The sequence below is a fragment of the Oenanthe melanoleuca genome, chromosome 1A (genome assembly GCF_029582105.1).
Source record: "Oenanthe melanoleuca isolate GR-GAL-2019-014 chromosome 1A, OMel1.0, whole genome shotgun sequence".
Classification (NCBI taxonomy): Eukaryota; Metazoa; Chordata; class Aves; order Passeriformes; family Muscicapidae; genus Oenanthe; species Oenanthe melanoleuca.
Window position 1 is genome coordinate 19,236,256 of NC_079334.1, and position 26,491 is coordinate 19,262,746.

A 26,491-nucleotide genomic window follows, 5' to 3' on the forward strand; every position below is an offset into this window, starting at 1 on the left:
TTGTTCACGTGCTACTTATCTGGGCTTTTTTTGTCTTCTCTAGTAAAGCCAAAACAGGACAATTTCCATGCCTACCCAGACTAGTCTGGTGGGATACCCTGGGATAAGATCACGTTAGAAACTTGACCAAAGCATCATTTCCCTCAGGAAAGGACAGATTTATTGAACTGTAATGCTCAAATTCTGGGGCTGTTGAAAGCTTTGCAAGTGTCTTGTTTTTCTAAGGGAATGAAGATTCCTGTCTTCTATGCAGTACTCACAGTCATACACTCCTGAGAAATTAAAAACATTTTGGTTTCCTAAAAAATCACCACTAATGATAAAATTCCTATTCCTATTAAGCTGAAAAATTGTTCAATTTCCCCAAAATTTTACAATGCCCTGGTGTGCCAGTGTTTTGAAAGGCCCCAGACAGCTAAGGAAAGACTCAAGATTTCAGAGTATCTATTTTGAGATGTCCAGACTGAGGTCCAGTAAGCCTTATCCGTGTAAGCTCAGGCTGCGGTCACAGAGAGCAGATGGTGGCCATTGGTTTCAAAAATTCAGGTGTGGGCAGCTGAAATTGGCTTCTCAGAAACAGGTATTTCTAACATTACTTTTAAAAATACAGAATTCCTCATATGGAGAGATCAAATGGTGAACACATGGGGCTGGATGCCATTCCCACTCAATCCAGTCACAGTTTCACAATGATAGGAATTTGCTTTCTGAGGCTGGATGCTTGTCCAGGTTGGGTCACCATCAGTTTGCACCATCCGGGGATGTTACCCATAGCCTTTTTCCAGTCTGACACAATTTTGTCCTGAGAATGCAGGGGTCTTAACTACCTTGGGGCTTCTAAGGGCTGGAGCTAACCGAACATTTCTTGTGGCACTGGATTGTACGGGAATTTAGCAAAGATCTCTTCTCAGGCAGCAGATCCCTTGTCTCAAGAAATCTTCTGATTAAATCATCAAGCTGTGGGACGTGCAGCTAAAGAGAACAACAGAGTTTGAAGAAACATTTAAAGAAATATTTTTGACAATTCCCAGTGCAGCTGGGATGATGACACACGCTCTGGTCCTAGCAATCTTGCCTGGCAGGCGAGGACTAGGGCTTAATATGTAAATACAAATATATATTTACATATTTTCTAACATCTGTTATGAATTTGTTTTCCCTTTGGTTCTATTTAAAGTATGTCTTGTCCTATTATCTCTGAGGCTGAAATTTGGAAGGGTTTCTTAATAAACTCTATGTACTGCAGAGCCATAAGAAAAATTCTCCCTCCTCCACAGCTTTTCAGACAGTCCTTTACAGTTATTCCTTCCTCGTATTTCTAAATGCATAAACATCTCCCCAGCCTATGAAAGGACCAGTTTTCTTAGGGGATTCCTGCTGGGAAGGGTATAATCTCACCACCAGCTTCCAGGGATTTATATTGGGTCAGTCCAACCCGTTTGTCCTGGCAGCCCAGCTTTGTAATTGCCCCACTGCTTGGTGCCTCTTTCAGAGAGCTCCTTGCTGTTAGCTCAGGGTCCCATCCATGGTTCTGCATCCTGGAAGAAAAGCTGCCTGCTGCAAAGGACCAGTGCTGGAGCCACCACTGCAGAGATGGATCCCAAGGGCCTTTGAGGCCGAGCAATGCCACAGCCTGGGTTAGAGCTGCCAAAGGACCTTGGGAGCAAAGGTCAGCCCCCTGTCCTGACAGGAGATTTATGCAGTCTATGGAGCAAAGCTAAATAGGGCAGCAAGCAGGATTTGGACTATGTGAGAGAGAGATTCACGCTTTATTTGTGTTAAGTAAATAGGATAAAGTGAAAGGGGAAAGGGCAAAAAAGAAAATGTCAAGGCAGGTTGATGCCAACATTCCCACGTGGTCTCTGATAGCAAAGTCTTCAGTGCAGGGTGCTCATTGTGAGACAGGTCAGGCATGGATTTTTAAAGGTGCTCAGTGCTAAAAAAAACTGTGTTCACACTGGCAGTCAGGATGCTTTGCTGAATGAAGAAGTTGGGTGATGTCCTGACCCAGAAGAGCACCTATAGGCAGCACCCACAGCTGATTTCCTTATTTTGATAGCAGTCACCTACCTAACTCCCTCGTGGCCCTAAGCCTGGTGCAATACTCAGCACAAACTTGAGTTGGGATGAGGAGTCTTCTGGAGATTCATAAAATTGTCTTATAAAATGCTTTTCCAAGGAACAATTAAGTATCAGTGCAAATAAATATAATTTCCTTCAAAGTTCAGGGCTCTCTATGGCCACATGACATGCAAATCAAAGGGTTTTCTGCACTGATAAAATTCCAGGAAATATGGGGCAGGGAGTAAGGAATAGAGAGAGATAGCCAGAAACAAAATGCTCAGATCATCTATCCAAAAAAGTTGCTTCTCCAGCCAAATTACTCAGTCTTTTATGGGAAAGATGTCTTGGTTTGGCAAGAAGGAAAAAACAGCTCCACCAGACAATAAATAAAGGCTGCAGTTGAATTCTAAATATCAATAATGCAGTGGAAACTCAGCTTGTTCTCTGCTGTGGCAAAACTTCCAGTTGAAACCCTGAAATGAGTAACAGGTACAAGAGACCAGGAGACCAGGGGCTGATGCTAGCAAACATCGGAGTTTCTATTGGCTCAACAAAAGCATTCCTGCAGATTTGTCTCCAGAAGCAGCTCATTAAAATGAGCTGTGAATCACTGAGATAAATGTAGAATCAAACTGATAAGCTTCTTATATATACCAAATTTACATAAGTATCAGACATCTCCCTTCATTAGGCTAGCTATGACTTACCCTGTAGCTATAACTGGGGCTCTGCTGTTGCAAAGTTTTACTGCACATGCTTATGGAGTCAATTAACAAATTTATCTGCAAATTCATTTGTCTGCAGTAACTGAAAACGCTCCTCTCTTGCTTCCTTGCTCCTTTCTTGCCCAAACCATAAAAACTTTACAATTTCTGAGAACCACTGGAATGCCTACACAGTAAACATAAAAGAAGACCAGGTCTGTCTACAGATTTACTATGTGACTTCAGCTAAGGCATACTGCTCTGTACTTATCTTTTGTAATAAACAGGAAAATTAAATCTCTGAGCTCCCACCCCACCCCAGAGCTGTGCACTCTCAGAGCTGTACAAACATGTACTCCTCAGAGCTTGCCACAAATGTGCACCATGCCCAGCCATCCAGAACTTTCTAAAAGTCATTATTTTAGAAATGAAGCAGTTTGCCCTCAGCTTCACTTTCTAACTAGCGTTTTAAAAAAAAAAAAAAAAAAAAAAAGAAAAAAAAAAAAAAAAAGTTGTTTCATAATTGCTAGTACAGAAGAGACTTGCAGTATATTTTCCACCACCAGCACAATTAGGCCTTACTCACCTTGGGTGCAAGAACAGGCGTGCTGCTGACTTTGACTATACACCTCATAATTCCTGACTCAATCAGCACACAGCAGATAATCATTCCTTTTGTAATGTAACACCTGCTTACCCTTCTGCACCACTGGATTCTTCCCCTTATTCCCACTGGGTTTTAAGTGCTTGTAATCTAGCAGCTACAGCCATGGATTCTTCTTTTAAACAGCTCAAGAGAGAGAAAATGAATTGGAACAATTAAAGCCTGTTTCTTTTATCATAATATCCAAACCTTGGATCCTAATCCAAACTGCCTGTAATTTAAAAAAGCAGAATATACACCACAGGTATCTTGGCTGGCTGCATCAAGGGTGAAGCTTAATGGTGTCCTGCTCAGAGCCAATACTAAGACATTGCCAACCATTTCCTTTATTTTAACAAGTCCCCAGCACACACAGCATACCTGACACCCAGCTTCCCTTATGATGCTCACCTGTTTTCCAAGAAAAACAATCTAAAGCCTTCTGGTGGATCATGGGGATTCCAAAAAAATGAAAACTGACCCCCCTTTTTCCCCTCTCACCAGCTGATTACTCTGTCTGTTCAAAGCCATCTGACCAAAATCAACACACACTCAACAGCAGTGAATGGCCATCAGTCTTTTTTGATCAAATTACTGCTCAAACCCCCTAAATTTTACCAAGAAAAACACTGTCAATAAACTGTCCCTTTTCCAGATGGGGAAGAGAAAGGACCATGACCATCTGACTCTGAGCTACAAATGAGTTGTGCTGTGTCTGCTCAGCCAGCTCTGTCTCACCTGGCCCACAAACCTCATTTATCTTCAACAGAAAACCCCCAGCCAGCTATTCTCCACCAAGCTTTTCTAGAGCTGAAAGCTCTGCGTGCTTTGCAGTGCCAAATGCTTCACAGCAAGGGAGTCTCTGTGGCCACCCACATTATATTCAAATGCACAAATGAGCCAAGGAGGTTTGCATAAACAACTTGGTACAAAGTGCTGAGATGCTGCTGTATTTCTGCATGACAAGTTCATTACCATTTGGCATTGGCTCACGCTGATGTACAGCAAAAAAGAAAAAGGAGAGAGAGAGAGAGAGACTCTTCACAGTTACATTAATTTCATTTTATTTAATAAAAAACAGTATCAGATTAAAAATACAAACACTTCGGGTGATTATCCAGCGTTTTTCCCTGTGTGCCTCATAGAGCTCAAACCAACCAAGGATTGGGAGAAAAAAACAAGAAACCCCAAAAAATAACACCAAACAATTTTGGCCGGAGCTGTAAAATAATGTTGCACCAATTAAATTACACCAAATATATTATTATAACTTTGAAATGGCTTTCAGACCAATAAATAAAAAAAAAAAAAAAAGAAGACAAATTCAAATAAAAAAGTTGACTTTGTATTACAAAAAAAATTAAATAAGAATCACAACACTAATAGTAACAATGTGCAGTCAAGTTTTTTTTTCTTCTCTTCTAGGAATGATAACATGCCAGTAAACATGTAACATGCCAGTAACATGCCAGTAAATCCCTACATAACATTTCCAGTTTGGCAGCAAGCAGTCACTCACTCATTCACATTTGTACACAAGGAAGCAGGCCTGGGCAAAAGCCTTGGAGACAGGAGCCTTCAGAGTACTCCTCCTTCCCTGCCACAGCCAGCTGAGCTCCCTCCCCTTCCTCCTGAAACCTCTATAAATTCACTCAAGGTTTAGTGCCAGATGTTCAGGGAAGGTGTGATGCTCCGGCCTCAACAGGATAGCACTGACTCACACCAGCTGAGGATGCAGCTCTTACACCCCAGGGCATGAAAAGCTGTGGCTGCAAGGCACATCCCCCCTTGTTTCAGAAAGGCCATGGAGACTATGTTGAGTTGTTTTAAAATGCACCACAGCAAACCTGTTAATTCAACACACTGCAAAATGGGGTGCTGGTTTGGGATGGGGTAAACGAGCACATGCAGGGCTTGTGAGAGAAGATGAGACATCTGAATATCATACAGAGAGGTACACATCTGTAGAGACATCACCTGCAGTTGCCCTTCCTGAGCAAATGACAGTGAGCCACTTTTCACTTGACCACCTGAGAGTATTCTCTCAGACATTTCATGGTATTGACACTGTTTATTTCAGAGTCAAATTTGGTCCAGTGTAAGTGAATAAGTAAAAAGTAAAGTTTCTCCACAGAGGCAGATTAACTGATTTAAGAAACTCAAGCTGCCTCATCTTTATGCTAGGTAGCCCACTTAATTTTTAGGAGGAACCAGCAAACTTAAGTACCATGACACACTGAGTAAGAGGAACCTGCAAGTGAAATAGCTCCCTGTCTCAGATGCCAACGATGTATGGACTTATCCCCGATTCCCAAAGAATCCCCAGAGGAACTCTATTCGGTTTCTGCACCATCTCTAGGATCTGGGACACAGTGAGTCAAACTCCGCTTTCAGTTCCAGTTACAGGGCAGGAGTGAGACCAGAACTTGCCCCATGTCCCTCTGCTCTGGGTATGAGTGTGGATACAAGCTTTGCAGCTGTGGATCATCTGACGCCATCAGCTGAAACCTGTGATTTAATCACACCAGTGCACCTCCAAGAAAGCCACAGGCTATGTGCTGAAGGAAATGAGACCGAAATGGGCCTGAAGATTCCAGTTTGCCCAGGCCTGTCAAACACACAGTGCCTTTCTGACATAGGCTTACATTCAGGTAATCCAGTAGACCCATGTGGTACCTTTATGGGAGTGAAGCCTTCAGTCTGGATAGCTGGCTATGTCTGAGAACACAAACACATATCTTTTTTTTTTTTTTTTTTCAACCTGGTATCATTGCACACTCAGTACCAGCTACACTAGATAGAAGCAGGCCAACAACTTTATGCTAACTTATTAAATCTACCGTTATCATTTCATCACTCAATTCTTTCTGCTCCATTACCACCAAACTAGAAACACTTTCACCTGCAGAAAGGCATCTTCCCACTAACTTTCTGACCTCTATCCATTTCCTACATTCTACAACCTTTTCCTTACCTAACATTCTGGTTGCAAACTACTGTCACCCCCAAATACTACAAGCTAGCAGCAAGGTGGCACTATTTGCTGACAGTGACTGAACTCTAGATTGGAGGGTCAGTTAACCCTTGAGACCCTTTGTCAGATCCATCTTTGTTTGGGCATTCATCTGGCATTTCAAACGAGTAACAGATTGAACATATGGGTTGAAAAGCCTTAAAAAGTCATTTTGCTGCTGATAACATCCATTCCTTCCAGTTGCCACTATAATTTCTGTGGCTCTATTTTTGCTGGTAGCTGGAAACAATTTTAGAACTTTCTACTCACTGAAGAGCAATGGCTCTGGACACTGTGGGAAGTCCAGATATGAATGCCTGCTCCATTGCTTGTCCACAAACACCTCATGAGGTTTTTCTGGGGCAAGTCGCTCAAATTATCTTAGAACATGTTCAGAACCTCTCAGGTCAGTCTGGTGGAAGGGACCATACTGACCATCTAGCCTGCTGTCCTGCATAATGCAAGCCAAAGATTCCCACTATGCTATCACTGTACTCAGACAAATAACTTCAGAGGGAGATAAAGCCTCTTGTTCTAAAAGGCATCCAAATCTGACTTGAAGAATTCAGCTCTTCTCTTAATAAAGCTTATCTAATATTAATTACAAACCTCTCAAAATGTGTCCCTCACTTCCAGTTTTAATTCTGTCTAGCTTTGACTTCGAGCCATCAAGTCTTGATGCTTTTGTCTGCTAGCTCCTGATGTGCTTTCATCACAGATAAAAAGACCAAAGGTTTTTTCTCTGGTCACGTAGGTAATATTTTGAGGACACAAAATTAGAGAAGTGTGAGATGGCTTTGGGGCAACTTTACTCAGAGTTCAGCTAAGTAGGTACAGTCAGCTACTCTGAATCAAAACCTACCATTGTCAGCAAATCAGTGACCTGGCTTACTCCATCATAAAGGTACACAGAATAACTCCCTTCCCTCCCCTTTCCATCTTCCCTCTGCTAGTTGAGCTTGTTACAGATCTCTAGGGCTTTCTTGTAGACCTGAGTCACATCATCCATGTCTGTGAGAAGAGAAAAACTGCTGTCCCCCAGACGGTTGCGGTAACGCTTTAGATACTGTGGCCGTGGGCAGTTCTGAAGTCCTTCGAAGTCTTGGATCTGGAGGAAATTTTCAGCAGAGACACAGCTTCGAATTCTCTGCCTGTTTGGCCTGTTCTCTTGCAAATCCAGCAAATCAAATGAGTCACTGGACAAAATACTGTCATCACTAATTACGCTGGAAGGGCGACTGTAACTTCGAGGTAATGCGTCCCCAGGCAAGACCATTTCTTCCATGGCCTCCAGCGTTGGTGTGTCAGGGCTAATCAAAGCAGGTTCAGTGCTGTTGGTAGAATACTTGCTGTTATGTTTCAAGATGCCCTTACGCCTGCAGGAATGGATGTAAGACCCATTTCTGGATGGCTCTGTGACCCCTGGAGAAGTGTCACTGTTTACTGTCTCATCATTATTGTCCAAGAGTTCAGAAGATTCACTTCTTTCTGGAGAGGAGTAATAGCCAGACTCCCTCTGCTGAGTCTTCTTCAAGATTCCTTTTTTTGGCATTAGTGAAGACTGCTTAGTGCTGTATTTTCCAGCTACCTCTCCCTCTACAACACTTTTAATGGCCACGCCAGTCCTACACAACTCTTGCTCCAGCTTAAAAGCGGAGGGTAACACTGGGCTGACAACTCCTTCAATGAAACCTGCACTGTGAGAGCGATGTTCACTGTTGCTCCTTTTCTTCAGGATGCCTTTGGGTCTCTTGGAGGTTGGTTTGGTTGCATTTTCAGCTCCTCCTTCCTGGATGGACTGTGCAATGTCATTTTCCTTTTTTGATTTTTTCAGAGACCTTTGTCTCTCTAGTGTGACTTCAGGACCTTTGGGCTTAGAAAGGCACTTGATTTTGGTATCAGTCTCTGGTTGGAGGCCAGTAGAACGGTGATGCCAATCAATGAACCGTGCCAGCAGTGGGGACTCAGAGTCCCTCATGGCATCACAGTCACAGACACTGCTCTTGTAGCCCCAGTTAACCCACCAGTGGTTGGCAATGTCTTCAATGGTTGCTCGGCGTTCAGGGTTCACCATCAGCATCCATCTGATAAGACCACGAGCATCTAGGGATGAAGAATGGCATATAACATCTTTAGAACATGGGCATTCTTAGGTTTCTCAGTTTAAATTGAAAGTGTGAAGACAATCAAATGAGCAAAAATAATGCTTCATACTACAGAGAAAGGGAACAAGGCTTTGACCACCAGTCAATGATGGAAAATGCCTCTGAGCACTACTTTTTATCAGAAGAATATGATTCACTCTGGAAAATGTACACTATCCAATGAATTAATGCTTGTACTGTACTAGATAGTGAATAGTTCCATATTACTGAAGGAAGTCACCAACCTATTGACTCTAATGACAAAACTTAGAGGAAAATAAAATGGAATTGGGATATTTTAAATGATCTACACATTATTGCTTTTGTATTTACTTTTTCCATAAACAATGTAGTAGTCTTCTGTGTATTGTAAAGGTTTATTTTCATACAGAGAGTGAGAAGACAGAAAACTGAAAGGAATGGCAAACAACTGATACAAGATAAATATTAATTTAAATATGATATCTGCATAGATATTTAAGGCTGGAAGAAGTCAGTATCATCAATAAGGAGGACTTAGCTGCTACTTTTCTGTCAGGTGACTGCTTAATGTACTATCCTAGAAGCCAGTGTGAACACAGTAGCATTAACTCAGATTTTGGCCTGTCTTCCTTAATAAGAGACTGCGTTGCTCTGACCACTCATCTTCTCTCTGCTTATGATAGCCCACAGAGTGGTGAGAGGACTGATCTGTACCAGTATGTTGTTTACAGCTTATCTGAACTATTCAGTTTGCAATAGCTATCAGACCTTCCACTGCCACAAATCTACTTAAAAGAACCCATTACAGCTCCCCAAAGCAACAACATCTATCTGCTACAAAACTTTAATTTCAATAGGGCTTTTGGAAAGTGCTGTATCCAGATGGGAATTTATAGCAGATGAACTCAGTAGGAGAATGAGACTTTTTTTGGTCATCATTCTAATCATCATTCTAATGTGACACTGTACCATACTGAAAGGGGCCAAACAAAATGTTCCATTCTGAATTGCTGTCAGCTCAGTACAGTCCTTTTTCATACCTGAGGTCTGTGTTGGCTCACGATATTCTCCACTGCTGATCTGCCTGATGAGATTTTTGTGATCAAAGCCATCAAAGGGCATCGTTCCATAAACCAGAGTGTAAAGCAATACACCGAGGGCCCAGCTGTCAACCTGAAATACAGACACAACATGTGTGAAGCCCAGGAAAGTTAATCCCTGCCCTTCTCCATGCCATTAGCACCACAAGAGCAGCATCGTGTCCAGCTGCACCTACTGCTGGTCAAAGTTGTATCTAATATCTCACTAACCACCCACAGGCAATGTAAAAAAAAGTGAAGCAGCTTCAAATATGGCACAGACCCAAGTGAACTCACATGTACAGTAACATGTGCATTAAGATTACCCCTCAAGAACATTATCTTCAAAGACATCCCCATACCACCACAGAAAAACTGACCCTTCTTACCTCTGGGCCTCTGTAAGGCCGTCCATTAACTATTTCAGGGGAAGCATACAGTGGGCTTCCACAAAAGGTCTGGAGAAACTTGTCTTTATGATAAAGGTTGGAGAGTCCAAAATCAGCAATCTGCAAACAGATTTGCACAAGGCATTTGTAATATTAATGATTTCATCAAGTAACAAAAAATCCTTTATCAGGAAATACTTAGCTATATTTGTCTCTGCCATAGGGCAAGGAACTTGATGCGGATTTTACTTTTCTCTCTAAAAGTCCCTCAGAAAAGAAGGGCTCCCAGGTTAAGTCCTCCTGATTGGGAACAAGGATGCTTTGGGTACATTCACAGACAGGCCACCAACAGCACAACCACCAGCTGGTAATTTTATCCCAGATGAATTGCATACGCTTGCAAAGACAATCTCACACTGCGAAGCCTGCTGTCCACTGACTGCTCTTCATCTTGTATAGTCATTAATACCAGAGGAAAGCAAGCAGAAAGTACCACCCTTCTTATCACACACATGCAAGCCAAAAACCACCACCTATAAATTCAACAGGAGGAGGGAGGCAGGAGTGCTGCAGGAAGCTAAGCATTGCTGAAGAAGGTGATTTTTGAAATCATCTGGAATGAGGGTCAAAGTGAGGCAGTCACTCACTCCTCCAGATTCAGGGACACAGGGCTAAGGAATCTGAGCTGTTAAGGCCATGAGATGTCTATCACGAGATAATAAACACAAGTCTGGTTCCTAACTGGAAACAATGGGCCCAAATCTGGCTTTCCCAACACAAACAAAACTTCCCTTGGGACTGTTGGGAATTCTGCCCATGTAGGAATTGCAGGATCAGGTCCAAATATTTTGTTTACTTCAATTCTCTGTTCTTGTTCTTACAAAACAAAGGCTGAGGACAGCAACACTAAATACTCCCACAAACTGCATTTTCTTTGTTTCTCTAGCACAAGGCAACACATCTCATTTTCCTCTTGTTTAAAACCCAAATGTTTCTGCTTTCCAGAGATACTTGTATTACTGCCCACAATCAATGTAATGCCTACATAAAAGACATAAAGCACAAAGGCAAAAGACATAAAGGCATAAAAAGGTACTGTAGATATAAAAGACAGGAGTTTTCTCTGGGTTTTCTTCACCTCATCCATGTCTTTTCTACCAGAAAGGAATTAAATGCCAGGAATTTTCACAAGAGAAAATTCAAGAAAACACAAAGTGAGTTGTAAAGAAAAGGATTTGCCAGCACCATCATTCTACTCTTGGCTTTCTAAAATGTGTATTATCAATGTCTCTAATACCTGTTGAATTACAATGTTCAGTGAACTCTTGGAAGAGGCAAAGTCTTTGTTTCTACTACCTCAACTGGTACAGCTACACTGAAAAATGACACAATTGAGACCACAACAGGAACATATATACCCTTTCTAAACAGATATAGATATATAGTTGTTAGATACTTTCACATTAGAAATACAAACTTTTTAAATATATCCTTTTTACACAATTTTTAAAGTCACAAGTCAGATACGAGATTTCATGCTTCAATCTTCCCTATTTTGATGTTCTTATTGTGCAGGTGTTTCACTGGCAATCTGTATTCATCCTGCTCAAAGAACAGCTGATTTATGTTAATTAATTTTAATTCATCTCACCATGTTCATTCATAGATTGAATTCACTCAGTCCCTCAGACAGCGTATTATCAACCCACAGCAGAAAATTCAACCCTTAAATAAATGTGGTTTGTAAAATCTTCATTGTATGGTTGGAATGTCATTGAAAACAGCTGTTGTAGGCTTGCAGTCTGCAAACATATTCTCATGGCTCAGATTGCACTTAATTGCCTTAAATTCCACTTTCTTATCAAGTCACCCTGCCTGGCTTGCAGGAAGTTGGTTTTAAGCCTTCTGAAGTGTGCCCTGTCAATCAGGGGAAAAATGGGATCATTTCAGTGTTAAAAATTCATGCTGGTCATTAATTTTTATTTTAGTTCAGGATGCAGCTAAGGCAAGGAAAATCACTGCAGTGTGATTCTTTATGAAAATACATTCCCTTAACACCATGGAATGTACAAAATGCATTTGGATGTGCACAAATATATATATATATATATATATATAGGGATACACATACCATTGTTCACTCTAAGAAACTTTCAGACTTGGGCATTCATGTTTTCATTTTGACCATTCAGGAAAAGAGTATTTATGTTACAGTCCACTCCCATGCTCACAGACTGATGTTTATCAGCTTTTCCCATTAAAACTGTCATGCCCCCCAAAACAAGATTAATAGAAGCCAACATTACTTCATGTTCTTGGCACTTAAATGGAAGTAAGGCATCAAGTCAAAAGAACTTCCTAAATTGGGAGGAGCAGAAAAGTGGACTTTTATTCCCCTTGCTTCAGGAGTGTATGTTTCATATTTACTGTTAGCTATGATAAACCAGATGTAAGTTATTGTTGAAGTGTAGAATATAAATTCCATGAAGTTCACACTCATGGAAATTGTCTGTTTTATCCCACTTAAGAATCTATCTCCCTGTACTACAGATAGAGAAATAATTAGGTCTCTTAAAGCAAATGAAATGTATGTGCAGTTGGTGAGACTTCCAGCAAAGTAAATCCCAATTCCATACACTTAGTCTGTATATATGAAACCCTTGTGGGTTTTTTAGTGGTTAGTCTGATTGGTGTCCCCTCACCAGTCCAGGAGAATGTGCAGTTAGCAGGATTATGTTACTGTTATACTTGCATTGTTCTACTCTTCTATCACTTTGGGGTTGATGATACTGTTTACATCAACCTCTGCTAGACATCTCTTTTAGCTGCAATTCCCAGCCCAGGAACCATTCTCATCCCTACCGTGAACACGGATGTTCAGTCTCACAAGTGTTTAATGCTCATTTGAATTAATTTATATCTGCTGCATTCAGTGGCTTTCAGTAAAAGTCTGCAGGAAACAATACTGCATACAACAAGCCCATGAAAAACCTAACAATACACCACAGATTGGATCACCTTTTCCTCCTCCACCTCTGGCCTGAGGAGATGCAGAGCTCTTCAAAATGTGTAATTTTTTTGTTGCTTCCAGACACTGGTGTTTCCTTGTTGCTGTATTCTAACACATGACTCTGCTTCCAGAGATTTTTACTCACCATCACAACTCTTTAAACAAAAAAACAAACAAACAAACAAACCCTTCTTATGTCTCCATGTCTCCATATCTTTTATGACCTTCATTTAATTATCATAAGCTTAAGAATAGTTTCCAAGTTAGTGTAGTAAAAAGTAAAAAGGCCTGGGGCCCTTTTAGTTGGATAATGATTTGTAATGGATTACTTGTCCTCTTTATTTCCTGGTTTAAAAGTATTGTTTAAGCTGCTATGCAGGGATCCATTTTTACAACATCTTATTTTTTCTTCACATTATTATGACATGTTTTTGTAAATCATAATGCATAGATCACTGGCTTCATCAGAAACATGTATTTAATTGCAGACTGCACCCAAGAACAGACATTCCTATAATTTTCTCATTGTTAAAATCAAACTGCTAGTTTTGTGTTTATAATCCACTGAATGAAATGTAAATACTAGGAAAGTACTGATAAGACTATAAATCCATTTCTAGAAAATGCCTTCCCCTGAGTAATTGAAGCCTTCAGTCAATACCAAGCCCCAAACCGCATTTTTTTCTGCCTGAACTAACCACATGTAAATACTCTCAGAATAAGGACCTGATAAATTTACTCCTAATAAATAATTTACTGTTCCATATGTGTTTCCTTGCCAACGGTTACTGTTTAGTGACACAAAGAAAAAGAAAGTAGGGGAAGTAAAATTCTGTGCAAGTAACACAGAAACCACAGCAACATATTCAAAGCTTCAGCATCAGGAAATAGTGGCTGCATGCTTAACATCAAGTATTCAAAGCTGACCTTACTCACAAGGTTTAAAAAAAGAGAGCACAGAGAAAAAGGAAAACCATACCAAAAGTCACCTCTTGAAGCAATCCAAATTCAAACACTATGGACTGTAAGATGTATGAAATATCAGTACTGTCCAGAGTTCAGTCTGCTTTTCAGTTTCATGAGACCCTCTGCAGAACTAGTGACTAGGGGACAGCAAAGAAGCCACTTGCCCATGCCAAGGCAGCCTTGCCTGCTCAGAGGCCTTAACACTGAAGAGATGTAGCTGAGGAAAGGCTGGAAATATGAAAAATATCTACAGCAGTTTAAACACAACGCAAGTCACGAAAGGGAAACCCTCAAGAAAAAGATGTCCAAATAACTGGAAGGAATCTGAGAAGGCAGAGCTACCTGAATTTCTCCCACAGCAGTGCCACTCACTATGGAGGCTGAAATGCATTAGGGGTCCTGAAGCCCCTGGGTCAGCTCCAAGTGTGGACCAAACCCAGCTACCTGTCCCTGCCCCATCCTTCTGCTCCACCCGCAGGAGAACAACTCCCATAAAGGAGAGAGGAGCAGAAGCGGAGCTGTCTGACAAAGCTCAGCTCCCCAGAGGCTTGAGGAAGTGATTGGTTTTGCATATGAGGACCACAGTGCAGAGATCCAGCCCTCTACAGCTAGCAAATTCCACAAATTCCTCTTTTCTCTCAAGAATTCTCTGATTAGCTGGGAAGATAGTTTGGCGTGTAATGTGGAAAGAAAGGTCATCCTGCCTGCGGAAGCCTGATTCGTATACAATGTCCTAGAAAGGCTAGTTTTTGTTTTCAGCACTGCTGAGAACAGCTCTGGCTGCTGCAGACAGTGTCCCTGTAGGAACAGGAGAGGGAGGGTCTGTTCCAATGCTGGATGCTAACAGCAAAACATCCAGATATTGCATTGCATGGGCCTTCCGTAAAGGACTATTTTTGGAAACCACATATTTATGTGCCTTTAATCCACTAGTTGATTCAAGTTAGCTTCTGCCATCAGCGTTACACAGATGGCAGCTACCACATGTTACTTTCCATTTCCAATGGAAATGCAGACAATCTCTCCAGTGTGAAGCACAGAAGGCAGTGCCTGCAGCCCCGGGGCTTTCAGGAGAGACAAAAGGAAGGCACAGGGTATTTAGGTATTGGGCTACGCAAGTAGCTCCTTGATTACTTTTTTAATTAAAGAAGGATGCTTAAGCATCAGCAGAAACTCTTTGGTGTTCCTCCCTCTGCTTGCTTGCCTGTGGATGAGCACATCCTGCCACCCTTAGCACATGCAGCTACCCAAGGAGGAACAAAGTTGAAAGTGAAACACTTATTTTATAGAGGAATCTAAATAGGATATATATAGGAAATTACTCTGGAAATTAAATCTTTGCATTATTTAACTTTGTGCTACAGCTATAAATAATAGAAGAAGAAGACAGGAAAAAAGGTCATTCCCATGCTTTCACTGGGGAGAAATGGCATGGAAATGACATCACTGACATCACTATCCAAAGTATACGTTTGTGTCTGAAGTTCCAAGGCCATTTCCTAATGAAGCACATGTGCTTTACTAGGTTTATTTTGAAACTCTATTTGCTTATTTTCCAGCCATGATCAAAAGAGCATTCAGACTGTTCTGTAGGAGCCACTTGAACCCTGTAGACCAGAACAGTTTTCCCCTAGCCCCAGAAGCAGCCAGCAGTAATATTTGTACAATAAGCCAAATTGCACAAAATGCTCTGCTGTTTTCTACCAGTGGGTAGATACTGCATTGGGAATTGTGGCCTTTGCATGGCAGGACAGGGCTTTCTCCTCCAAAGTATGCAAAGCTTCATTTACTGTTATTACTGGGAATCAGCGGTGTCTTCCCCCAACCTCCAAACCTCTGAGCCTCTTGCCAGATGCTGTTGCTTAGTAGCTGTTACCATAACAATGGCTCTTGTAATACCTTTGGGTAAAAATGTTATAAAACATGCAAATCCATTCTGAGAAGCTGAGCAAAAGAATCCTACCTTAATATTAAAATTGTCATCAAGAAGAATGTTTTCCAATTTTAGGTCCCTGTGGACAACACCATTCTGAAACAAGGAAAAAGAAAATGGGGAAGAGCATGAGAAAATTTTGGGAAAACTAAAGGTGAACTGGCAGGGTGGTCTTTGCATCTACATTTCAGGGCTGATTTCACTGTCATAACACTCATGGCCCAGTGACTAGTGGCAGGCGCTGTATTAGTCACTTGGTGTGTGGTTAAGGGAAGAATGACTGGAATCTGTCCTCCCACAAAGACTCTAAAACAGCAGGGGGGTGGGGTGTGCAGGGCTGGGGGGTGTCTTTTCGGCTTAATTTCATCCTGGATCCTGCCCCCACTGTGTGAAAGCAGGATATTCTTCCCAGGCACCAGAAACCAGTATCTGTCAATGACGTATGCCCCTACAAAAGCCCTCATTCCTCCAATGAGCAGCCACGTGGATCGGGGGAGTTATAATCCCAAAGGATTGTAAATGTTAGGGACTGAAGCAAACAGACTTAGTCTAGGTCAGAGTCTTCTTTACAGAAACTTGGGAAAATTAACTGCAGCAGGAATGGCACTGCTGCTTTTCAGCACTACACAGTGAGGACTTTGAGAAACCCCCTTTTTATCAGAATTCAAACAGTGACTTAAGTTTTTCATGAATTCAAATTAAAATTGTGTTAGCTGCTCATTACCTTTAGCTTCACACAAGTTTTGGCTCTATGCAGTTTTTTCATAAACAGGGATACAAGGTCCATGATGACAGCTAGTCAGCTACCTTGGGTTTAATTGCTTGACTTGTCATTCCAAGTGGGTACCATGATGGATAAGGTCATTAGCAAATGGTATCTTTCCCGCTCCATCTGGCAAAGTTACTTTTACCTATCCAGAATGAGTATGTACTAAAGCTCATGCACGAACCTCATAGCATTCTCTTGGCTTTTACTTTCATATATTATATCTCCTGTTCTAAAGTTGTTTACTAGCATATTCGAATCGCAAACTAACATTTTTTTGAATGCATTAATATTAATGCTGTGGAGGTTCTATGGGATGCCTTCCCTAGTTGATAGTGTAATTTTTGAGCTTTTAATGTCAGGAGAATTATTTTAAAGGCAAAAATGCAAGGTAGGTCTGAAGTAAGGGTGTGTCTGGTATCTGCCATAACACAGGAAAACATCATTAGTCCTTAAAAAAAGGCAGTAGTTCCGTCTAGCGCTTTTAATGAAGATCTCCTGTTGTAATGATAAAATCATATGCTCTGATACTTAATAATGAATACTGTTGCCTCAGACATGCTTTGAAATATATGCCAGTCATCAGCCTTGAAACAGCATTTTTTACTATGAAGTCCTTTGCTCACCTTGTGGCAGTAATGCACAGCAGAGACTATTTGTCGGAAGAAGTGTCTTGTCTCTCTTTCACTTAATCGCCGCCTCTCACTGATGTAATCGTACAACTCTCCTTTACTTGCATACTCCATGATGATCACAATCTTATCTTTATTTTCAAACACTGCACAGAAGAAAAGAAAAAAACACCACAGTTGATTCAATAATTTGAAAATTGATGCTTCAAAGAGTAAAGAATTCTCAGGATGCCTGATCACATCCTAGACCACCATTGCAGGCTGGAGAGATGTAACAACAGTCCCACTGCAAAAAGCAAGTTCCAAAGCTACTTTTTACCAGAGGAAGATTACAACATCTCAGACACAAGAGAAGGAAGTTGAGGTTTTCACCTCTTTCATATGGCTACATGAACCTCTTTGCCTCAAAGATATGGGGTCACAAGGTGGCAAAGTCAACTTTTCCTACTGAGGTGAGGTGGACACTTGTGCCAGTAACACATGAATACCAGCTCCTGCTCCAGCACGGAATTTCTCGTACAAGTAGCCTACTTGAGGCCAGAGGATAGAAGCAAACGGGAGCCCTCATATCATTTGGAAAGGTTCATAAAAGGCATAATAAATTTTTGTCTTCGATGACTGATACAGGATTGCCATCTGGCTTAGAATGACTGATGGTTGGCTTTCACCTACCATCAAAATCCGACAAGTGAACTGATAGATGTGTCCTCCTCCATCCCAACTCTATGTGACAGCATGGCTCAGCTTGCTGTGGCAGCAGCGCCTCCAGAGCTGTACAGCTCTTGTTGGTGTGGCTCTGTACCCCCTCTCATGCAACCAACTGTTCCTCAAGCTTCCTTATCTCCTGCCCTACCCACATCCCACTGCAGGTCCCAGACTGCATGCTGTAACCCTCTGTCACTTGCGTGGAGCTGGCAGCAGTGCACAATGCTGGCGTAAGCAGAGCAAGGAAAATCCACCTCACACACGTCACAGCCCGACTCTTTTTTGAGGCTGAGAGTATGGCAGCTGTGTCACATGCTGTCAAGGACTTCACTGTGAGTGGCAGATAACTAATATTTAATCTAGTAAAGCAGGCTTTTAATAGTCTGGAATTGCTGTAATGTCCTGGCTACTAAATAGTTCTTCTCTTTTGTCTCCAAAAATCCATTGCAACCCACTGGAAACTTCCTGCACCTGACATAAGTAACCACTGCTATATGAAAACATGGCAATTTTCCTTTTCCTTTTGTCTGTGGCAGCACTGGTCACACTAGCAGCAAGGCATATACAAATTAATGAGGTTAAAGGGTTTATTACAAACAGATGCTAGTTTTGACCAGCCTTACTGTAATGATGCCTTCCTAAATATCTTCATCAAAGTTCAGCCAGTAGTCTTTGGTGATTAATAAAAAAAAAACCAGAATTAAGCTTCAACTTTTGCAGTGAAATGCAAAGCTGCCTCTCTCAACACACAGATATTTGCTTCTCTTGGGCATTGTCTCATGTCCTCTCACACCTTGTCACTCAAATCTACAAGCCAAAGCCTCTGCAGCTCACTCTAACACCCCTGAACCCATGCCAAACAGCTCTGATAAAAGAGAGAGCAAACAGCCAGATAAAGTTGGCTGCTTACTTGTCTGCTGGCCTCACTGTACCCCGAAGCAGAGGCCTCTGCCAGCGATTACATCCTATGTGCATCCTCATTAGCAATAAACTTCAGAAACTGGAAAAGCCGTCTCTGGATGGATTATATATACAGTATCCTCTCCAAGAATGACAGACTGATACTGTCTGGGAAAAACTGAACATGCCTCGTGTCATACAGGGAAGTTTACCAGTAAAACAGCAATGTGGACATTCACTTCTCTAAGCTCAGAAAGGCTTGTTAGGTACAGGCTTGCTTAAGAAGGCAAAAAAAAATTGTTTTAGTAAGCTGAGACAAATCGCTGAAAATGCTCACAGATAAGAGATCTGATTTAAAACAAACACATAAGCCACACAATAACAACACCAACAAAATTCCCCCAAAATCCCCACTGATTCCATGAGTTAGGCATTGCTGTATCACGCACATATAGGTGCCACATGGCACAAACTATCTGAATGCACTTTCATGGGAATGCACATCCCAAGCACTTCCAACTGAGGACCACCCTCAGCTAAGAGGTACATTTGCCCTTGGCTCTTCTTGCCCCACTCTCCCAAAAGCTGATGCTCCACCAGGTGTTCAGTGCCTCTGATGGCAATAACAGCTCTGCCACGATTCTTCCAGGCTGTGTTTTTATGAAAGTTTTGCCTTCATTACTCAGTCCTAAGAGTTTTCTCAAATCATCCTTGATGTACTGAAGTTTTAAATTCTAAAATCTAATTTCTTTGGACTCAAATTTGCCATATTAATACAAGTCCCTATTCAGATGTATTTTCCAACATTTCTACAGAAATGAGATGGAAAGCATTTGGTTTGGAGAAATGTGTGCACTCAAAAGCACTATCCATTTCAAATTTTCTCTTACACCCTCTAGGAAACTGAGATAATACCATCAAGCTGAATTTAGGAAAACGAAAATCCCTGTTCTAAATTTCAAATTTTTGTCACAGAGCCACGCTAGAATCAATGAGAACAAAATTATTCCAGAAACTCATATCTGGCTTTCAGTTTACTGGCACAGTCTTCTTCATAAGGGAGAACTTTAAGAGGGAAACTATCCTTGAACTTAGGCGACATTACAAAGGCCTCCTCACCATCACCATATCTGAACAATTACAGAATTAAACAGCAATTTGTTCCTCCACCCAGGAGCAGAGGGGAATAGGGAGGTATTTTTTTACAACTGCGTCATTTCTCATCAGAGCACCTCCACCATATCAGCTGAAACTCATGAGTGGGCACACAGCTACTTCCTGCAGAGAGGGAACTGAACAGCAGACAAAAAAATCTGAGAGCTGGGGCTGAAGGAAGAGGAGGTTGAAAGGCAGTGGAATTTATGTGTATACACATACACAACCTTAAAGAGGAATTCAGTGGTCAAGACTATCAGGCAAATGACAAGGTGGTATTCTGGCAAGTCTCACACCATCAGCCACATACACCATGAATTTTCACAGTACTATTTAGGATGTCAGGCAAGTTTCACACAGGCACTTCTGAATTTCCCTTCTGAGCACAGCATGTAGTTTTATAAACATATGCTCAAGAAAGCTTTGTAGCCAGTGGCTGGCGGAAGACAGGAGGGTATTAATTAAAGGTTGGATTGACTTTCTGCAAAGAATAATGAGGTAATAAATACACTGCCCTGTTAGCACCTGGGCTGTAACCTGTGGGCTGATGACGGACAGGTTGCTGCCATATAGCTTCTGGGACTGCTCGGTTCACTCTTTGTTTTTGCTGCAGATGATTTATTACCTGCCATCCTACTGCATATTCATTCTGAAACTCACCCCCAACTAGAATTGTGCCTGAACCCTGGCTGCACCTACTGCCAACAGAGAAGCATGGCTTTGGCAGGATGCTGAACCCCAGGAACCTTCCAAATCTTGCTACTTCTGGGACAGCCATGTCATACAAGCCTGCTCCTCAGCCCTGAGCAAGATCAAGGGAAGGAGGCCATGTACAAGCAAGGTGGGACTGCTTCAGCATTTTTCAAATCATCAATACTCTGCAAATAAGTAGTCAATTTAGCTAAGCAGAGACCTGCCAGTACCAACACCCAGGCATGGATAGCAAAGGAGACGGCCTGTCACAATTAAGAATGAAGACAGGGGGGTTGCTTACAAAACATGAGCTTCACATATAAGAGGGGACAGCAGCAGAAGAAATGCTTGCTACTGGCTGTGCATCATTTATTTCTGAGCCACTGTGTTTATTTTCACCACTCTGCAAGCTGAGTTACTCTGAGAGCTTCAACAAGACCTTGATGTGGCGGGAGGGCTGCTGCACTGCCTCAGCCACAGCGGTCAAGCGCTGCAGAGTAGTGTTTGCAAATCAGTACTATTCCTTAGCAGACAGAGGCTGCTGGTTGAAGAGCTGACTGTGGAGATGACTGCACTTTATGTGGTCACAGGGAAGGAAGCAGGGACAGCAATGTGAGAACACATCAGGAACCAGGAGCAGGTACAGCATGAACCTCAAGGTGTGAGGAAAAACACCATGTGTGATTGTATCCTCAGGAGATGAGAAAAGGACTAGGACATTGGCCACAGCAACGTGGAGAAACAGCATTTTCCAGAGGGCTACAAGCTTGCTTGGGCTTGGTCTGGTCATCCCAAAAGCCCTGGAAACTCAAGCAGAAAGGGTGCTTAATATACAGTGGTCAAAGATTTCTTACTTTTCTTTAAACCCCACCCTTAACTAATGTGTTTGTTTCTTTTTTAAAAGTGAAGAGAAAAAGTCGGTACCTCCAGGCTCGTAATTGAAACCAAATCTGCTGACTTCAAAGTTCCTTGAAGAACGTAAATGTGAAATTGGGAAAGAATTTCACTTCTCACTATCAAAGACACATTTGAGACAAAGTACATTTTGTAACGTGAACAACCTGTCCCTCTTTTGCAGGTTGTTCTACTATAGTAATAGTTCTTGCATATAATCTCTCCACTCATTTATATTTAGAGGCTGTGAAATCATGAACTCAGCTTCTATTTACAGCCTTCCACTTCCTAAATGGCGCTGGTTGACCTCTTGCTCATCAGGACTCTTCTTTTCAACCCTAGTGCCAAATTCTTCTCTAGCTACACTAAAGTCACCTCCTCTGAAACTCGTGGGACAAGTCTGACACCAAATGAACATACTCACTACATTCATTCACTGCTCAGATGTGCTTCACCCTGAAATTGTGGAAAGCCCAGATGGGAACAGTTTTGCAACCATCAGTCAGAAAGATTTAATGGTATATTGTACTTTTCTATTAGGACAGTTCACTTTGGACTGACTTACTACCAAAATCAAAAAAAAGCAGGAGGCTTTTGCCCTTCCTCCAAGCTCATAGAATACTAAAGTCAGAGTGAGTGCTGGGGGGGTGGATTCTCCCCCTCCCCAAAGGACTACCTCCTTGTGGGCTGATTCCATTTGGTTTACATGTAACCCTGGGGTAAGGATTTTAGTTTGTTAGTTTAAGAGGGGCGGCCAATCTCTTTGCACTGGAACCATTTGAATTCTCCTCATGCCTTTGCTCTCTATCAGAGCAATCTCCTAAATTAGTTCCAGTATGTTGACATTCCTTCCATCTGGTGTCTTTCCATTCAGTGGTATTTTTATTACTCTCCTAACAGCCGCAGACAGAAGTACCTTTCCACTGCTACAAAATGCTCTTTTATTAAAGGTCAGCCAAATCAAAAGAATCAGCGAGTTTGTTTTTAATTCCGGAGATGCAGACTAGAAAAACGTTTTCATTCAGAAAATTCATGTAGACCCAATTACCTCACTTGTGCAATAAGCCTTGAATTATTCTTCAAAAAGTCACGCAAGTACTGAAAGCCGTCTTTTACCTTAGAAATTTAGCCTGATTCAGCTTTGATGGTTTTGACTGTTTTACAGCCGCTTAGCATAATTTTTATTTAGTTGTTTTTTTAGTAGTAGTAGTAGTACTTTATTACTGCTTTTAACAGAGCATATAGCAGACAAGAAAATAGCCCAGGTCCAATGAGAAAACTACTTATATGCATACACATAAACTTATGCATATGCTTAATTATAATTGAAGATATCAAGATACAAAGTATGTGTTTTAATGCTAAGCTTGTGTTAAATTGTTTTCCTGAATTATGGCCTTATTCAGCCGAATTGCATCTCCTTTTAAATTAAAGGAATGTAGTTAAGATACTGCAATAATCTTTTTAAATCAGACAGCATGCTATAATTTACTCCCCAGTGAGGAGATTAAATCAGAATGGGAACTATTATCCTTGGTGAGGTTGTTTCTCACACAGTAAGACTGAGGATACGCAGATTATGATGATTTGCTCTTTAAAAGCAAGGAAAAATGACAGTTGCTAATTTGGCTACAATAACATGCTACACTAATTGTCTTTGTTTCAACAAAGAATACAAGAGCTAGCTCCCCTTTATTTAAATTATGACTTAAACTGTCGAGGAACTTCAGAGAAGCAAATATTTACATTGCTATGGTAGGACTGTGTAAATGGGAAGATGCAAATAAATTTCATTGCTGCTGGCAATCAGTCTGACATTTAAACTGGACCTGCCCGTGATCTCACACATTCCAGTTTATGTCTTGTCCGATGAAGTGCTGTTTGAGTGATCACCCTGAATGACAGGAAATTCATAAAGCTGGGGTATGGTAACTAAAGAGTTAAGTTTGTTTATTCTTGTTTCATTAATATCTCCAGACACTTGAAATATTACTTGATGTTCTTGGATGTTATCAACTGAAAACAATGAGAATAAAGCACTCAAAGGTCAAAAACCTACATAATTAGAGGAAATCAATTAGAAATGTGGCTAAACAGTATCACTGCTGAAGTACTTTCTGCGAGCCAAAAAAAAGAATCATTTCAGCTTTCCAACTTCCAACATTCTTGATCAAAGCCCAGTCATCCACGTGATGTTTGAAGGGACTTGTGGCTTTTTCAGGTGTTTTGCACACAGAAGGGGTGGGGTCATTAGGCACCAAAGTTTGTTTTGATTATATCTGAAAACCAGGAGATAGCAAAGGCTGGGACAGAGGCTGGGATTGCACTGAACTGTCACAGCCTGAGATAGGTGACTGTTGTGCCACCCTGGCCCCTGGCTGCTGCCCCACCCTGAGGTCCACATGCAGCTGACATTTGTCTGAGCTGGTACTGCTGCAGGGACGCAGCTCCCCAGCAACAGCTCGTGTCCACACACCCTAACAGCTGCCACACAGGCAGATTTCTGACCAGGCAGCTGGTTTTGCTGATGATATGGCTGGTGACTTGACTGACACAGCTCCCCATACTGGAGACAGGCCTACATATGTGTGTGAAACACCAAGTGGGTTTATGCTTTGTTGCACCAAGTCTGGCACAAAATGTGAGACTGAACGTGTATACGGCAAGTGCAGTGAGTACCCTGGTATACTATGCACTGCTGTTACACACTGTCAGATTATCTCCCATTGCCTTTGGGGTTTGAAAGTAGAGCTGAACCAGTCTCCTGATTAAGCATGCAACCCAGCTCAAGCCATGGTGGACTGGCAGACACATGATGGAGATCCCTCTGCCTTTTCTTAAGAGTACCAAAAATCCAAACTAGAAACGAAAAGTAAGAAGTGCATCTTACTTGGGAGATCCATATTTTGTGCCTTGTTAATGCAAAGGGTGTAGCACTCTTATAAGGATCCTGGCCCCAGTTCAGCAGAGCACTTCAGCACACACTTTCCTTCAGTTACTCAATTACATTAATGCCATCATGTTCTGCTGGCACCAAATTTTGATCCTAATGTTTAATCATCCTCCAGGGAGGATCTTCAGTAAACTATTTCTACAAACATTTTAGCTAATAGTCTATTCACCTTTAAGTGCATTTTGCAAAAGGGGAGACTTTTCTATATGGTTATGCTGATCAAGGACAACTCTTTCAGCACAGGAACAGTCACAGACATCTGTATTTCACACTACAAAGACTCAAGAGCTCACTCCTAAATGTACCAAGTGTAACTTCACCCTCATGATTGGCCCAACATGTGTTTAAATGTCTGCAGAATGTTCCTTCCCTGGTTTAACTTTTGTAAAGTATTGCCAGATGAGGTAGATTTTGCACTCAAGCTAGCCCTGGAAAAATATGTTAGCTCTCAAAGGCTTTATTATAAAATCCTGGAGTTTTCAAGGCAAAAAAGCAATAGGGCAAAGGAAGGGCGAGGGGCAGGGGAGAGGCAGATGAATGGACAGAGGCATTATTCTATAAATTAAAATTTATGTGCTGAAATCAAACATTGCCAGCAAAGCTGACTTTGCTTATCCAGTCCCTTTCAAGGAGTTTAAAGTCACTTAAAGGAGCACTTCCCTCGCAGTCACACTCGACAGATTGCCAATTACAGACCTGCTGAGAGGATGGATTTCTTTAGTCACAACTGTACATCTGCCCTGGTAGTAATGGGCAAGGTACATGCCTTATGATTAGGTTACAAAGAAGTACCTCTAAACTGGAAAGTTGGGTTCCCACACATCTGAATTTGCTTGGTATCAATAAAAAAGATAAGGTTGTGTTTACATGAAGTAGACAAATTCAGAGGTTAATTGCTATTAGCAGGAAGGTCAAAAGGATACCTAAACAAGATCCTACTTAAGGAAAACACATGTTTGCAAATGTAGTACAAAGAGCTTTAAAGATTATTACAGGGACATCCAGCATTGTCCAAGCTATGTAAATCTGTGCAACCTGGCACCTATAGAGAGAGCTGTCAGACGTGCAGTGGCAGTCTGGAAACCTACAGTAAAAATTTGTGAGATAGGAGTAAAATATCTCTAGGGTGGCTTCAGTTTCAAAGTTAAGCATCTGATCTAAGTTATTCAGCTAGACTCCAACAGGAACCTCCAATATGTCATTTATCCCATTTATCTAAAAAAATAGTCTCCCAGGAGGGAGCCAACCACCCTGTGAAGATGCTGAACTCTCTTGACTAGAGAGGGACACTAGACTTCTAGCATACATCAACTGCAGAAATGTTGGATTGCTTAATTTTGGTGAGATTAAGCCCATCTCTCAGGATTTACTGACTTCAACATTTTGTGTCAGGGAATAGCAATATTATCACTCTTTATGCATCACTCAAGAGGAATAGCCATGTGTTTAAATCCAACTTCGAGAGGATACAAATACTTCAGCCCTTGATATAGTCCCTTAACTTCACAAGTACTCTTCAGCTTCAAGAGAAGCACACACTCAAGGATGCCTGAGGTCACACCCTTGCCTCTAGGCAGCCCCCTGTGGGTTCAGCTGCACAACCACACATCTTCCCAGTGCTACCATATCTAAATTACAGCATCTAAATTATCTGGCTGCTACAGGCCAAATACTGACTCTGACTGCTTGGAAAACTCACCAGAACCTGACACAGGTGCTCATCCTCCTCAGGCAAGATGAATTCTCCATCATGGAGCTCTGCTGCAAAAGCACTGCTCCTCCCTCCACAGGGCCAGGGAAGGAAGTTTTGCTCCCACAGGACTTAGTGTCTGCTTCCTAAAAATGCTGTAATCTTTTTCAATTTTA

General features: G+C 41.6%; 1 protein-coding gene across 1 annotated transcript in view; it reads right to left on the reverse strand.

The window, feature by feature from the left end:
• Positions 1-4,451: 4,451 nt before the first annotated feature.
• The window catches only part of NUAK1 (NUAK family kinase 1), a 46,404-nt gene continuing 24,364 nt past the window's right edge, over positions 4,452-26,491 (reverse strand). The window contains exons 3-7 of the mRNA XM_056516279.1: positions 17,320-17,471; positions 15,958-16,023; positions 10,019-10,138; positions 9,591-9,723; positions 4,452-8,527 (exon numbers count right to left, since the gene is read on the reverse strand). Of these exons, the coding sequence (XP_056372254.1) occupies positions 7,374-8,527; positions 9,591-9,723; positions 10,019-10,138; positions 15,958-16,023; positions 17,320-17,471 (1,625 nt within the window). The 3' untranslated portion in view covers positions 4,452-7,373. The remainder of the gene's footprint in view (positions 8,528-9,590; positions 9,724-10,018; positions 10,139-15,957; positions 16,024-17,319; positions 17,472-26,491) is intronic.